The following is a 14,508-nucleotide window of genomic DNA, read 5'->3' as shown; positions in this document are numbered from 1 at the left end:
AATTCTCAGTGCACAGTCCAACTAAAAAAGTTTCATTTGTATAAACCCTTAGCATAATTTTCAGAAACTTCTCAAAAGGACTTTATGTATGTACACAGAGACAAGATAAATGGCCAGTTAAACATATTTTTTGATAGTGTTGGATCGGCCCCTCGAGCCCGCTGAGCGAGTACAAGCAGCTAGAGGCCAAATGGGAGAGCAGAACCACAAACGTTAATTCTCTGGAATACAGTAAAGATCTGTGGAAGAAAACAGAGGCCTTTGCAATGTGGATGCTGAGGCATCTGCTTAAAATTCCATATACAGACCTCAAGAAAAGGCGCATGAAATTGCAAGAGCAAAAAGAACTCAAAAAAGTGACATTCAGAAAATAAACTATCAGTATTTCGGACATTTGATCAGAGCTGAAAAGCCACAGAGATCACTTCTTGAGGGCAAAGTGAAGGGCAGCAGGAAGAGGAGTTAGTTGACCTTGGCATAGTTGGTTGATGGATGTCACAGAGTGGTTGCAAACAAGCTACAGAGGATGAGTGAGGATGGCGCAGGACAGGCCAGCATGGCATACCATGACAGCCTATCTCCTGGCAGGAGTAGCTACAGGCAGCAGCATCAGTTAAGATCAGGGATTTGAATATGTGGCTGAAAAGCTGCTTTGGGAAAAATGGGTTTCAATTCATGGGGTACTGGGGAAAGAGGGAACTGTACTGTTGGGACGGTCTTCATCTGAACCTCCTGGTGAATCGTAGAGCTTGACGTTTAAGAGTGGACTTTAAACCAAATAGTTCAGGGGTGTCGGGGGGGGGGGGGGTGGAAGTGTTCACGTAAGGGGAGATTTGGGAAAGTTCAAGAGAAAGGACAAGGCAATAATACAGGGGAGTAACAGAGGTAATGAGTGTGACAGGAAGGAACAGAGCGTACAAACAGAAGATTGCACTAGCAGATAAGGCCAGAGTAATGGAAAATGATAAAAACACAGAATTAAAAGTTCTTTACCTGAATGCATGCAGAATTCATAACAAGATAGGTGAATTGATAGCACCAGTAGAAACAAACATCTATGTATCTTCATGTACCCCATGACCTGCACCCCATGACCTGAAGCACTGCTTCAATATACCAACAGAACACTTGGTGCATGGGCTTCAGATGAGCATTGAGATTTTGTCAATAGCTTCCAAAAAACTATTATAAATTGGGACCGAATAAGAAAACTATGCTCTTCCAGGATCCATCTTTCCAATCTTCTTTGCCTCCAGATAAGTAACAAGTATTTTTGGGAGTAGCACGGAAAGGTGATTGACCAATATGATTTGTGAACCACTGCATGTGCTAACGATACTCCCACAACACTACTAGATTGGACATTGTAGCATTTTGACTGAGTGAGTACAAAGGAATGGTACTTAGTGTCCATTTCAGAGTGGTGTTGGACTGAAACTTGAAAGTGATGGTGTTTTTATGATCTTATGTCCTCAGTGGTAGAAGTCATGCAGTAGAAGTACATCTTGTGGGTAGTACATACTATAGGGACTACACACTGACGGAGGGGTGCAGTGGCAGGACCACTGGAACAAGTGGACTGCTCTATCCTAGATACTGTTGAGTTTATCTTGAGAATTTTTGCAGTTGCAGCTATGAGGGGAGAGTGATTGCCCTTGACATCAAGGTAGCATCTGACCAAGTATGGCATCAAGGAACCCTATATCAATTACTTCACTGTCACTGAGCCAAAATCCTGGATCTCCCCTCCTAACAGCACTGTAGATGTGCCTACACCAGATAACTGCAGTGGTTCACCACCACCTTCTCTAGGGCAATTCGGGACGAGCAACAAATGCTGGTCTTGCCAGCGATGTTCACATCCCATGAATGAATTTTAAAAACCCACTCAGGTGAATGTGTTCCATCACACACGTGACTATCTGTCGATGGTGGTGAGGGTGTCTGCAGCATTAGGAAGTCATACACTCTAATATTAGAGTGCGCAACCTCTGTACCTATCTTGTAGCAACATGGATTGATATGGCTGATCCAGTTAAGCTACTGGTAACTTCCAATCTGTAAACTTAGTGTGGTACCATGGAAACTTATGTGGAGATGACTGAACCCTTTTCCATTGGAGGCGATAATTTCCTGGCACTTAACTGATGTAAATATTCTGACTATCTGTCATCTCCTCTTGTAAGCCAATATGGTTTGTTCCACTATTGGAACTAAACACACCAGACCTTACACTCAAGAAAAGGCCATTGAAGAATCAGCTCAAGGTGGTTGGGTTGAGAACACTCCTCCCACCAACTCCAGTAGCAATGTCCTGTTATTATTGAAGTTTTAGTCCTCCTGAATAAAATATTTTGTCACTACTTGACACATTTGTTTTCAGTCAAATGGGTATACTACACTCCTTGATGGTTACTGGCAAAAGCCATCTAGATTGCAGATCTTATTGATGGGTCCTCTTGGGGTGAACATCACAACTTGATCATGTCCTTCTTGTTAATCACTGAGATACTGCTCTTGATCAAACTCAGGTAGTCATCTCTGGGACTTGCACCCTATTTTCCACATTGCATTTTTATTAGAATACAGATTTACAGAGAAAAGAAAATGGAGAGTCAGACCAGTGTAGCATGGAATTAGTAAACCAGAAGAAATTGAAGCTGCAAGAAGACAAAGACTTTGACCCAGTCGTAAGGCACCCCCTGTGGTTAACCAATGTTCATCATCTAGATTCAAATGCAAACAATAGAGCACAGTAAGGGGCTATTGATAATTGTGAAATTGACTAGTCAATTTTTCTTTAGCACAGGAATGGTGACCAGGAAATTGGGAAGAGAAAATCTATGATCATAAAACTTCAAATTTGAACTTCTCTTCCATTAAACGTCTTCATTGAAGTTAAAAATTGCCCAACATTTAGCATTAATCACAGAGTCTCATTTGATCAATTTCTTTTTTAGGATAGAAAGTGCACAAAGCACAGGATAATACAAAAATACCAGGGGTTGGACAGGAAGAATTTATGGTCGAAACACTCTGCTACCTATGCATCGTTGCTTAAATACTATCTGAGCCAAACTATTTGACAAGTTTCAAATACCTACCAACTTCATTTCAGGGGGAGAAAAATGAAATCTAGTTAAGTGATGCACTTGAATATCCAGATTTAAATAACAAAAAAAATTGTGTACAGCTTACCAGATCCCAATAATTTAGTATGCACAGTCTCATGGAAGATTATGACTGATGGTCCCAGAGTGGATAACGGAACATCCAATCCACATCTTGCAGTGGTAGCTTTCAGCTCTTTTGTGAAGTGTTTAAGGTAGGCTTCAGATGCATCGCCGAGAAACTTAAAGAGGTCATTGTGTAATCTGTCTGCATGAGTTCTGTAAATAACTATATCAGATATAGCAAGTACTTTAAGTAGCAATCTTGTTCTTTGACTTAGGTTGACAGTCGCTCCCAGCAAACCTTCAGTATCTATGACAACAATATGATGAACAGGATCATAGGCTGCCCACACTCCAACAGTGCATGACTCCTGAGCTGGAGAGGTCTTGAAAACTTCACGCCCATTGAAGAAAGTATGGTTAAGGGTATGAGATTTACCGTCACCTGTGTTGCCAAAGATCGATATAACCTTGAGGTTTTCATCTGCTTTGCAATCAAGTTTCTGAATAAATTCTTCTTCATCAGTCACCTAATAAATAAAACATTTGACAAACTGCAATTACCAGGAAAAATTCAACTAAAATCACAAGATTTCTTATATGAATGAGAAAATAATACAAAAAATGCATTTCAGACTGAGCAGCTTAATGTCTGGAACAAAACAGTACCTTTTTTTCGGAAAATAACAAATTACCCCCTCAGCCATCTTTCATCCACATTTACACCGGCCACATGGCATCAATCAACCCAATACCAATCCTCCATTGATGCTACTAAGAACAAGTTCCAAGGAGCACAACAGCAGCAAGCACTTGGTCACCACCGAGCCTTCCTCTCCAACAGTAACAGAGCTGAGAGCAAAAATTTACTGGTACATTGGGAAGGTGGGGTAAGGGCGATGGTGAGAAGAACATCAAACGACAACCCCACTTTATAACATCAGACCAAATCCCAACAGAAACAGATCCTTCATTTATTTGAACTTTCATTTTCTTTTTACTCTGGATGTATATGAGATACTCAAATACTAACCTTCGAGATAAATGTAACTGCTGATTTTGCTGTCAAGCACAAGTAAACCTAGTACAGTGAAAGCAGATCTGTGTACAGCACTCCAAAGTGTGATCTAACTAAGCAGAACTTCTCTGCTCTTGGATTCTATTCCTTTAGAAATTTACTTGTGCTTTGTTTTTTTTTAAATAGCCTTATTGAAGAGAAACCTAGAAAGTTTACAGCACATTCAGTCTATTGTGTCTGTGTATACCAAATAAGAGCTATCCAGCATAATTTCACTTGCCAGCTCTTGGTCCATAGCCCTCAAGGGTATATCTAAGTCTTTTTTTATAAATGTGATGAGGGTTTTTTGACTCTGTTGCTCTTTCAGGGAGAGAGTTCCAGACCTTCACAAAAACTCGAGAAATATTTTGGTCAAGGGGGGAAGTGAAGATGAAAATAAGACTAGCAAAGAGAGACAATGAGAATAAAATGGCAGCTAAAAAGGAGCTCAAAAATCTTCTACCGGCATATAAATAGTAAGCGGGTAGGAAGAGGCAGGGTGGGGCCTATTAGGAGCAAAGAGGGTGATTTGAGTTCAGAAATACAAAGCAAGGCTAGAATTCTTGATCATTATTTCCGTCTATGTTTACTAAGGAAGAGAATGCTGACAAATTATCAATAGAAGTGGAGATAGTAGAGACAATGAATGGAGTGAAAAATGAATATATAGGAAAAGCTATGCTGAGAGAGGATATGTCGCTTGGATGACTTGCATCCCAGATTGCTAAAGAAGTGGGAATGGGGATAGCAGATGGGCTTGCCATAATATTCCAAGTTTCCCCAGATAAATGGGAAGTCCAAGGGGATTGGCAAATGTACAAACTCATTCAAAAAAGAGTGTTAGAATATTCCTCGTAACTGCAGGCCACACAGCTAAAATAAATTAGTGGTGGTAAGATTTTAGAAACAATAATCGGGGGAAAAATCCACAGATACTTGGAGAGGTTTGAGTTAATTAAGGAGAAGCCAGCACAGATGTGTAAAAGGTAGACTGTATTTGACTAATCTAAATGAATTTTTTTGATGAAGTTACAGAGAAGTATGACATAGGGATTGCAGTGGATATTGTCTATATCAAATTTGTCCAACCTTTTCGCTTGGGGGGCCACATGTACATATTTTTCTCACTCAAATGGCTGATGGGCAAATATCAGAAAGGTAACAACAATAAACTGAATTTGAAAGAAAAAGTTAAGGTTTTAGGGAAAGAAACAATTGCTGAGCTAATGAACAGCAATGTCATAGCAATAAATTGTTAATTTTAAAAAAGAGTAATTCATAAAAATGACCAAAGTTTGAGAGGGTCAGAGTGCATGTGTCTGGCTCACTTCCTTTCTCAGGGTGTTCATTCATTCACCCTCACCCACTGTGAGTAAGTGCATGTGAAAATGTTGGTATACAGTCATGAGTGAGAAACCTGAATCTGGTCGCAAGGCAGATTCACACTCCTTCCCCCCATGCTCACTCACACTCCCTCACTCCCCCACCCCCACTCACACACTCCCCCAGCACTCTCTCGCTCCCTCCCCCAACTCTGTCACTCACCAGCAACCGCCCCCCCTCACTATCTCCCCCATGCTCTCACTCTCACGTGTCTTTGGTAGAAGCGTTCCAGAGTTCTGATGTGGCACCGGGAGCAGACCCAGGGTTTTATGCCATAAAATAGGGTGCTAAGGACAAAGACCTGGCAGAGTTTAATGTTAGTCTTCATCTTAATACCATGCTGCTTTCAGACAAAAACACGGAGTCAGCCATGGGCAGAACTTGTTTTCTGGAAGTGTGCATGGATATTTTCACCAATAATGGCACCCCCAAAGATCACACTACTAAGGCACGTGTCTTGAGACTGGCGCCATCAATGGTAACGGGCTTCATAGCATGTAGCTGTTGCCAGCTGAAACACCTTTGTCTTGGAGACACTGATTTGGAGATCACTTGGGCAGCACTCGAGAATATGCTTGCCAATAGTCCAAATGTCTTGTCGACAATTTGAGGTGTGGTAGATACTGAGGATGATACAAATCAACAGCAACAGGACACAGTTAGGCTAGTAGAATGGGTGGACAATGGAATTCAGTAAGAAGTGTGAGGTGATGCATCTCTTGCAAAGAAGGTAGGGAAAAGCAATATACACTTATTGGTACAATTTTAAAGTGTGCAGGTACAGGGGGATCTGGGAGTTCACGTGCATAGATCTTTGAAAGTGGAAGGATATATTACATATGTGAGTTGGTATCCTTCCATCTGAGAGAAATGATGGGAATTCAGTCTCAAAGAACTTTGGTGAAGTCAAATGACATCATCTGCTGCACTTCTTTTGATGGAAAAGATTCTGGAAAAGCAAAGTCTGGCACAAGTGCCACACACAAAGCTGTCCCTTGCCAATGGTGCAGGATGAACTCTGCTGACACCTTGTTTGCAGGGTTGTCATCTGCTTTGGAGCTTCTGAAACTACCATGTCATTGTGGTGGCGAACTCCTGCACACAGAAATAGGAGCAGGAGTAAGCTATTTGGACCTTTGAACCCTGCTCCACCATTCAAAAGGTCATGGCTGATCTGGCTGAGGCCTTAATTCCACTTTCCTGCCTGGCCCCAATAACCCTCGACCCCCTTGTTGATTAAAAATCTGTCTCACTAGGCCTTGAATAAATTCAATGATGCAACCTCTACCATTCTTAAATGGGAGACCCTTTATTTTGAAATTAGACCTCCTAGTTATAGAGTCGCCCAAGAGAAGAAACATTTTTTTTTCAGTCTTTGAGAGGATGTGGGCGTCAATAGCTAGGCCCACATTTATTGCCCATCCCTAATTGCCCTTGAGAACATGATGGTGTGGTGCCTTATTGAACCGCTACAATGTTTGTGGTGTGAGTGGTGGGTGGGGGGGGGGAGAATTCCAGGATTTTCACCCAGTGACAGTGCAATGTAGCAGCTCCAAGTCAGGATGGTGTGTAGCTGGGAGGGGGATTTGCAGGTGCTGATCTTCCCATTCATCTGCTGCCCTTGTCCTGCCGGGTTGTAGAGGTCACGGGTTTGGAAAGTGCTGCCAAAGGAGTTGGTGAGTTGCTGCAGTGTATCTTGTAGAAAGTACATACAGCTACCCCCCACTGTGCATCGGTGGTAGAGGGAGTGAATGTTGAAGGTAGTAGGTGGGGTGCCAATCAAGTGGGCTACTTTGTCCTGGATGGTGTTGAGCTTCGAGTATTGTTGGAGCTGCACGCATCCAAGCAAATGGAGGGAATACTCCTGACCTGTGCCTTGTAGATGGTGGACAGGCTTTGGGGAGTCAGGAGACAAGTTACTCTGCAGAATTCCCAGCCTCTGACCTGCTCTCTTGTAGCCACAGTATTAACATGGCTGGTCCAGTTCAGTTTCTGGTCAATGGTAACTCCCAGGGTGCTGAGAGTGGGGAATTCAGTGATGGTAACGTCAGTGAATGTCATGGGGAGATGGTTAGATTCTCTCTTATTGGCGACGCTCATTGCCTGGCACTTACATGGCACGAATGTTACTTGCCATTTATCAGCCCAAGGCCAGGTCTTGCTACATATGGGCTTAGACTGCTTCAGTATGAGAAGTCGCAAATGGTGTTGCACATTGTGCAATCAGCTGAAGATGATTGCGCCCAGGATACTACCCTGAAGAACTCCTGCAGTGATATCCTGGGACTGAGATGTTTGACCTCCACAACCACGACCATCTTCCTTTGTGCTAGATTTAGAAGATGGTCTCATCATATAACCTGTCAAAGCCCCCTCAGGTTTATCAGTAAGATCACCTCTCATTTTTTCTATAATCAATTGAGTATGGGCCCAGGCTGCTCAATGTTTCCTCACAAGATAACCCCTTCATCGTAGATGTCAACCTAGTGAACCGTCTCTGAATTGCCTCCAATGCCTCCTTAATTGAGACCAAAACTTATGACAGACTCTAGGTGTGGTCTCACCAATGCCCTGTACAGTTGTAGCAAGAGCTTTTATACCACATCCCCCTTTCAATAAAGGCAATCATTCCATTCATTTTCCCAATTACTTGCTGTATTACATGTTAACTTTTTGTGATTCATGTACAAAGACACCCAGATTCATCTGTATTGTAGTGAGAGGAGAAAACTTTAGAGATGTGCGGGGCAAGTTTTTTTACGCAGAGGGTAGTAAGTGTCTGGAATTCGCTGCCAGAGGAGGTGGTGGAAGCAGGTGCAATAGTGGTGTTTAAGAGGCAGCTTGACAAACACATGAATAGGATGGAATAGAGGGATACGGACCCCGGAAGTGCAAAGTGTTTTAGTTTGACAGGCAATATGATCGGCGAAGGCTTGGAGGGCCTGTTCCTGTGCTGTATTTTTCTTTGTGCTTTATCATTTAAATGGAGAAAGACTGCAGAATGAACATTCTGCTACCAAGTTTGACAACCTCACATTTTCCCATGTTGTACGCCATCTGCCAAATCTTTTGCTCATGCGTCTAACCTATATCACTGTGCAGACTCTTTGTATTCTCCTCGCAACTTGCCTTCCTACCTATCTTTGTATAATCGGCAAACATGGCTACAATACACTTGGTCCCTTAATCCAAATTATTTTATATAGATTGTAAAAAGCTGAGGCCTCAGCATTGATACCTCTGGCATTACGCTAGCTAAAATTTGTCAACCTGAAAATGACCTATTTATCTCAACTGTTTCCTTATAATTAGCCAATCCCCTATCCATGTTATAATATATTACTCCCAACACCATGAGCTCTTATTTTGTGAAATAACTAGAGAGAATTAATTTGCAAACCACGTGGGATCTTGGGCTTCAAAGAGTGGAGAAGTGGGCAAACTTTTTAAAAATAATTTAAAGCAATTTGGTAGAAAACTACCCACAGGAGAAAATCAGAGTACTGCAACCAGTTCTGGCCACCAGGTGTGAAGGTCTTGAGAGTGTGCGGAGGGCCTTTGCCAGAATAGCTTCAGGGATGAAGACTTTAGCTTATAAGAAATTCTTCTTGGAGCAAATGAGATTGAAGAGAGGTTTAATGGAGGTGCACAGATTATGACAGCTTTAGGAAAGCTGTTTTCATTAGCTGATGGTACAAGGACTAAGGGACAAAGATTTAAAGTTTTTGGCAAGAGGTGGGGAGATGGGGTTTGAGGAAGTAATTTTCTCCCCCCACAGCAAGATGTAACAGCCTGAAACTCTGCCTACGAAAGACAGTTGAATGGTCACATTCAAAGATTTTTGTGCATATACCCCCACGTCTCTCTGTTCCTGCAGACCCTTTAAAATTGTAACATTTAGTTTATATTGCCTCTCCTCATTCTTTACACCAAAGTGAATCACTTCACACCTCTCTCTCTTAAAATTCATCTGCCATGTTTTCTTTAATTGATTCATGGTCTGTGGGCTTCGCTTTTATTTTTATTTTTTCTGTGGGCCAGCATTTATTGCCCATCCCTATTTGCCCTTGAGAAGGTGATGGTGAGCTGCCTTCTTGAACCGCTGCAGTCCATATGGTGCAAGTGCACCCACAGTGCTGTTAGGGATGCAGCTCCAGGATTTTGACCCAGCGACAGTGAAGGAACAGCAATATATTTCCAAGTCAGGATGGTGAGTGAGGGACTTCCAGGTGGTGGTGTTCCCATGTATCTGCTGCCCTTGTCCTTCTAGATGCTAGTGGTCGTGGGTTTGGAAGGTGTCTGTCTATTTCAGTGCATCTACATCCTCCTAATTATGTAGCCTTGTGGAGTCCGTGGAGCACGTTTATGTAGGTTGTTGTAGGCTGCACCCCCTTTTTAGTTACTTGAAGAACGTTTTACTGTTATTTTGTTTGCACTTCAGTTCCACACTCCTGATCTAAGGGCACCCAGTGCGGAGGGGGCAGGGAGGGAGGAGCACCTCTTCATGAACCTGCTCCTGGGCCTGGCCAAGTTTGCCATTAACAGGTCCAGGCAGTGGGCGATTGAGGGGGTCGTGCGGCCCGACTGTCAGCCACTCTTCCACGGCTATGCTCACGGCCAGGTATTCTTAGAGAGGGAGCACACTGGCACTGTCAAGGCCTTCCGTGTTCAGTAGGCACCGCGGGTACGGTTTATTGACCCCTTTGATCATATTTTGGATTAATGGTTGCAAGTTTCCTTTCAGCTTTGTCTTTTGTTTTTGCAGTTTCCCTTTAAGGGGCTGCCTTTTAATTTGACCCCTGATTTGTTAATTTAGTTTATTTAGTTTGACTCAAAAGAGTTACATTCTCGTAATGTCTGTTGCCATCCTCCTCATTGTTTACTACATCTGAGTTTTGTACCATCTACAAACTTTGAAATTATGCCACCTACATCAAAGTCCAGATCATTAATTTAAATCAGGTGTTTAGCTCTGAAGAAGAGTCATAACGACTTGAAACGTTAACTCTGTTTCTCTCTCCACAGATGATGCCAGACCCGCCAAGATTTACCAGCATTTTCTGTTTTTATTCCAGATCATTAATACAGATCAAAGTGAGTAGAGGTACCAAACACCAATATGTGGGAAGACCATTGTTTACTTCCCGCCAGTTTGAAAAATAATGTTTCAACATTGCCTTTTTTCTATCCTTTAGTCCATTTTGTACACAGGCTGCTAATACTCCCTTTCATCCCATGGGTTTGGGTTTTGCTAAGAAGTCTATTGTGTGTTCTTTTACAAACAGCATAACCAGCAAGTGACAGACTGGGCTAAGCGATCCCACAGCCAAAGGATCAGATCTAAGCTTTGCAGTCCTGCAGCATCCAGGCGTGAATGGTGGTGGACAATTAAACAACTCACTGGAGGATGAGGCTCCACAAATATCCCATCCTTAATGACAGAGGAGCCCAGCATATCAGTGCAAAAGATAATGCTGAAGCATTTGTAACAATCTTCAGCCAGACATGCCGAGTGGATGATCCGCCTCCTCCGGAGATCCCCAGCATCACAGATGCCAGTCTTCAGTCAATTCGATTCACTCCACGTGCTATCAAGAAATGGCTGAAGACATTGGATGGCCTGCAAAGGCTACAGGCCCTGACAATATCCCAGCAATAGTACTGAAGACCTGTGCTCCAGAACCTGCCGCGCCCCTGTCCAAGCTGTTCTAGTGCAGCTACAACACTAGGATCCTTATGGCTATGTGGAAAATTGCCCAGGTATGTTCTGTACACAAAAAGCAGGACAAATCCAACCTGGCCTATTACCGTCCCATCAGTGGACTCTCGATCATCAGTAAAGTAATGGAAGGGGTCATCAACAGTGCTATCAAGTTGCAATTGCTTAACAATAACCTGTTCACTGATGCCCAGTTTGGGTTCCGTCAGGGTCACTCAGCTTGTGACCTCATTAAAGCCTTGGTTCAAACATGGACAAAAGAGCTGAACTCCAGAGTTAAAGTGAGAGTGATTGCCCTTGACATCAAGGCCTCATTTGATCGAGTGTGGCATCAAGGAGCCCTAGCAGCGCTGGAGTCAATGGGAATCTGGGGGAAAAATGAAGTCATACCAAGGAAGATGATGTGGTTGTCGAGGTCAGTCATCTCAGCTCCAGGACATCACTGCAGAAGTTCCTCAGGGTAGTGTCCTTGGCCCATCCATCTTCAGCTGCTTCATCAATAACCTTCCTTCCATCATAAGGTCAGAAGTTGGGGTGTTTGTTGATAATTGCACAATGTTCAGCACCATTCGCAACTCATCAGATACTGAAGCAGTCCATGTCAAAATGCAGCAAGGCTTGGACAATATCCAGGCTTGGGCTGACAAATGGCTAGTAACATTCACACCACACAAGTGCCAGGCAATGACCATTGCCAACAAGCAGAATCTAACCATCGCCCCTTGACGTTCAATGGCATTACCATCACTGAATCCCCCACTACCAAACTCCCAGGGGTTACCATTGACCAAAAACTGAACTGGACTAGCCATATAAATACTGGAGCTAGAAAAGCAGATCAGAGGCTAGGAATTCTGCGATGAGTAACATCAAGAGTGTGATGGAATACTCTCCACTTGTCTGGATGAGTGCAACTCCAACAACACAAGAAGCTTGACACTATCCAGGACAAAGCAGCCCGTTTGATTGGCAGCATATCCACAAACATTCACTCCATCCACCACCAACACACAGTGGCAGCAGTGTGTACCATCTACAAAATGCACTGCAGGGACACACCAAGCCTCCTTAGGCAGCACCTTCCAAACCCACGACCACAACCATCTAGAAGGACAAGAGCAGCCGATGGATGGGAACACCACCAACTGGAAGTTCCCCTCCAAGTCACTCATCATCCTGACTTGGAAACATATCGCCGTTCCTTCACTGTGGCTAGGTCAAAATCCTGGAACTCCCTAACAGCACTGTGGGTGTATCTGCGGCGGTTGAAGAAGGCAGCTCCCCATCAATTTCTTAAGGGCAACTAGGGATGGGCAATAAATGCTGGCCCAGCAGCGAAACCCACATCCCGTGAATGAATTTTAAAAATGACTTCTTAAAGTCCATATACACATTAACCGCGTTACCCTCATGAACTTTCTCTGTTACTTCAAAGAGCTCGACCAAGTTAGCCAAACGCAATCTGCCTGCAACTAATCTTTAAACTTGTATTTTTCCAAGCGTCAATTAAATTTTGTCACGAGTTAATGGCTCTAAACATTTCCCCAACAGTGACACTCGACTGCTGAGTCTGTAAATTCCAGGTTATCCCCGTTTTATCCTTCTCACGATGTTGTTTGTCCAATAAGGACCGCGGGTATCTGAATTTGCTCCAGGACACAGCCTCGTTTCTCTACCCGCTATAAACCTTTTCCTTACCTGGATCTGCTCCTTCTCATCCACCAGCAAGAAGCTCCTGACACTTTGGCTCAGCCTATTGTCCAGCTGCTGGGTTTGGGCCTCTCCCTGCTCTCCGCGCCCGGGCTGTGGGTAGCTAATCAGAGGGTGTTTGCGCCTACTGGAGTGGTTCCGGCGCTGGCACTCGGTGCACAAGTTAACCTTACAGCTCAGGCAGCGGGAGGCGGCCCTGTGCCGGACGGAAGGCCCAGGCCCCGGGTTCGGGTTGCTGCTGCACTGGTCACAGTATGGGATGTGTCCGGGCTGCAGGCGGCTCCGCTCATGGTCCCGGAGCCGAGGCTGTGTATGCAGTTCCCTCTCACAGAGGACACACTGTAGGCTCCCACACTCATCACACTCGAAGGCCGCCTCCGAGCCGCTACACGCATAACTCTCCTGACATCTCAGCACTCCACCTCCCTCAGCAGTGGAGCCCAAGACAGCTGCAGAACCTCCAGCAGGGCTCTCAGCCCAGTTCTGGCAGCTCATCCTCTGTTAGCAGTCGAACACTCAGTCCCAGGCCTGCCGCTTCTCACCGAGGACACCAACCGATACTTCACCGAAAAATTAGAGTTCGGGTTCAGCTCCTCTCAGCTGATCGCTGGGACTCGAGTTCGGGTTCAGCTCCTCAGGGCTGATCGCTGGGACTCGAGTTCGGGTTCGGCTCCTCAGGGCTGATCGGTGGGACAAGAGTTCGGGTTCGGCTCCTCTCGGCTGATCGCTGGGGTTCGGGTTCGGGTTCGGCTCCTCTCGGCTGATCGCTGGTGTTCGGGTTCGGCTCCTCTCGGCTGATCGCTGGTGTTCGGGTTCGGCTCCTCTCGGCTGATCGCTGGTGTTCGGGTTCGGCTCCTCTCGGCTGATCGCTGGGGCTCGGGTTCGGCTACTCGCGGCTGATCGCCTGGGCTCTGTAAACTCGGCGTTGATGCGTCTGGCAGCTCATTCGCTGAGCGCATGAGCAAAATTACCTTGTTCCCGGAGTTGTCAGCTCCAATTTGTGCGCCTCGGAGGCGAAAAATGAGAATGTTCGTCACCTGGGCTGTTTGATAGGGTTCCAGTAGGTATATAGGCTAAGGCTGATCTGCACCCAAAAGGTTCTGCTCCAAGTAGGACCTCGAGTCCGAGTTAAGGAGTTGGAGTCTGAGCTACAGATATTATGCCACATCGGGGAGGGGGAAAGTTACCTTGTTCCAGGAGACGGTCACACTCATCAGGTTAGGTAATTCAAATTTGGTCCGTGATCAGGGACAGAAGGGTGACTGCAGGTAAAGCAAGTATGGAGACCCAGGGAATAGTGTTCAAGGAGCCTCGGTACCTGCAACTGCCCAACAGTTATAAGGTTTCTGCAAACTGTGTGGATGAGAGAGGGGACAGCAGGGAGGATGAGTGAACTGACCACAGCATCGTGGTACAGGGAGCCATTCAAATGGGGCAAGGAAATAGGAATGTAACAGTGGTAGGGG

At 44.7% G+C, this 14,508-nt stretch overlaps 1 protein-coding gene across 2 annotated transcripts in view; it reads right to left on the bottom strand.

Moving 5' to 3' along the window:
• The window catches only part of zfyve1 (zinc finger, FYVE domain containing 1), a 109,016-nt gene extending 95,230 nt beyond the window's left edge, over positions 1–13,786 (bottom strand). The window contains exons 1-2 of one of the 2 annotated variants that reach the window (XM_041215023.1): positions 13,031–13,786; positions 3,199–3,703 (exon numbers count right to left, since the gene is read on the bottom strand). In XM_041215023.1, the coding sequence (XP_041070957.1) occupies positions 3,199–3,703; positions 13,031–13,537 (1,012 nt within the window). In that variant the 5' untranslated portion in view covers positions 13,538–13,786. The remainder of the gene's footprint in view (positions 1–3,198; positions 3,704–13,030) is intronic. The other variant, XM_041215022.1, reaches the window with a different exon arrangement.
• Between the last annotated feature and the right edge of the window lie 722 nt (positions 13,787–14,508).

Source organism: Carcharodon carcharias, chromosome 20 (genome assembly GCF_017639515.1).
Source record: "Carcharodon carcharias isolate sCarCar2 chromosome 20, sCarCar2.pri, whole genome shotgun sequence".
Taxonomy (NCBI): Eukaryota; Metazoa; Chordata; class Chondrichthyes; order Lamniformes; family Lamnidae; genus Carcharodon; species Carcharodon carcharias.
This window is presented reverse-complemented; position numbering and strand designations above follow the sequence as displayed.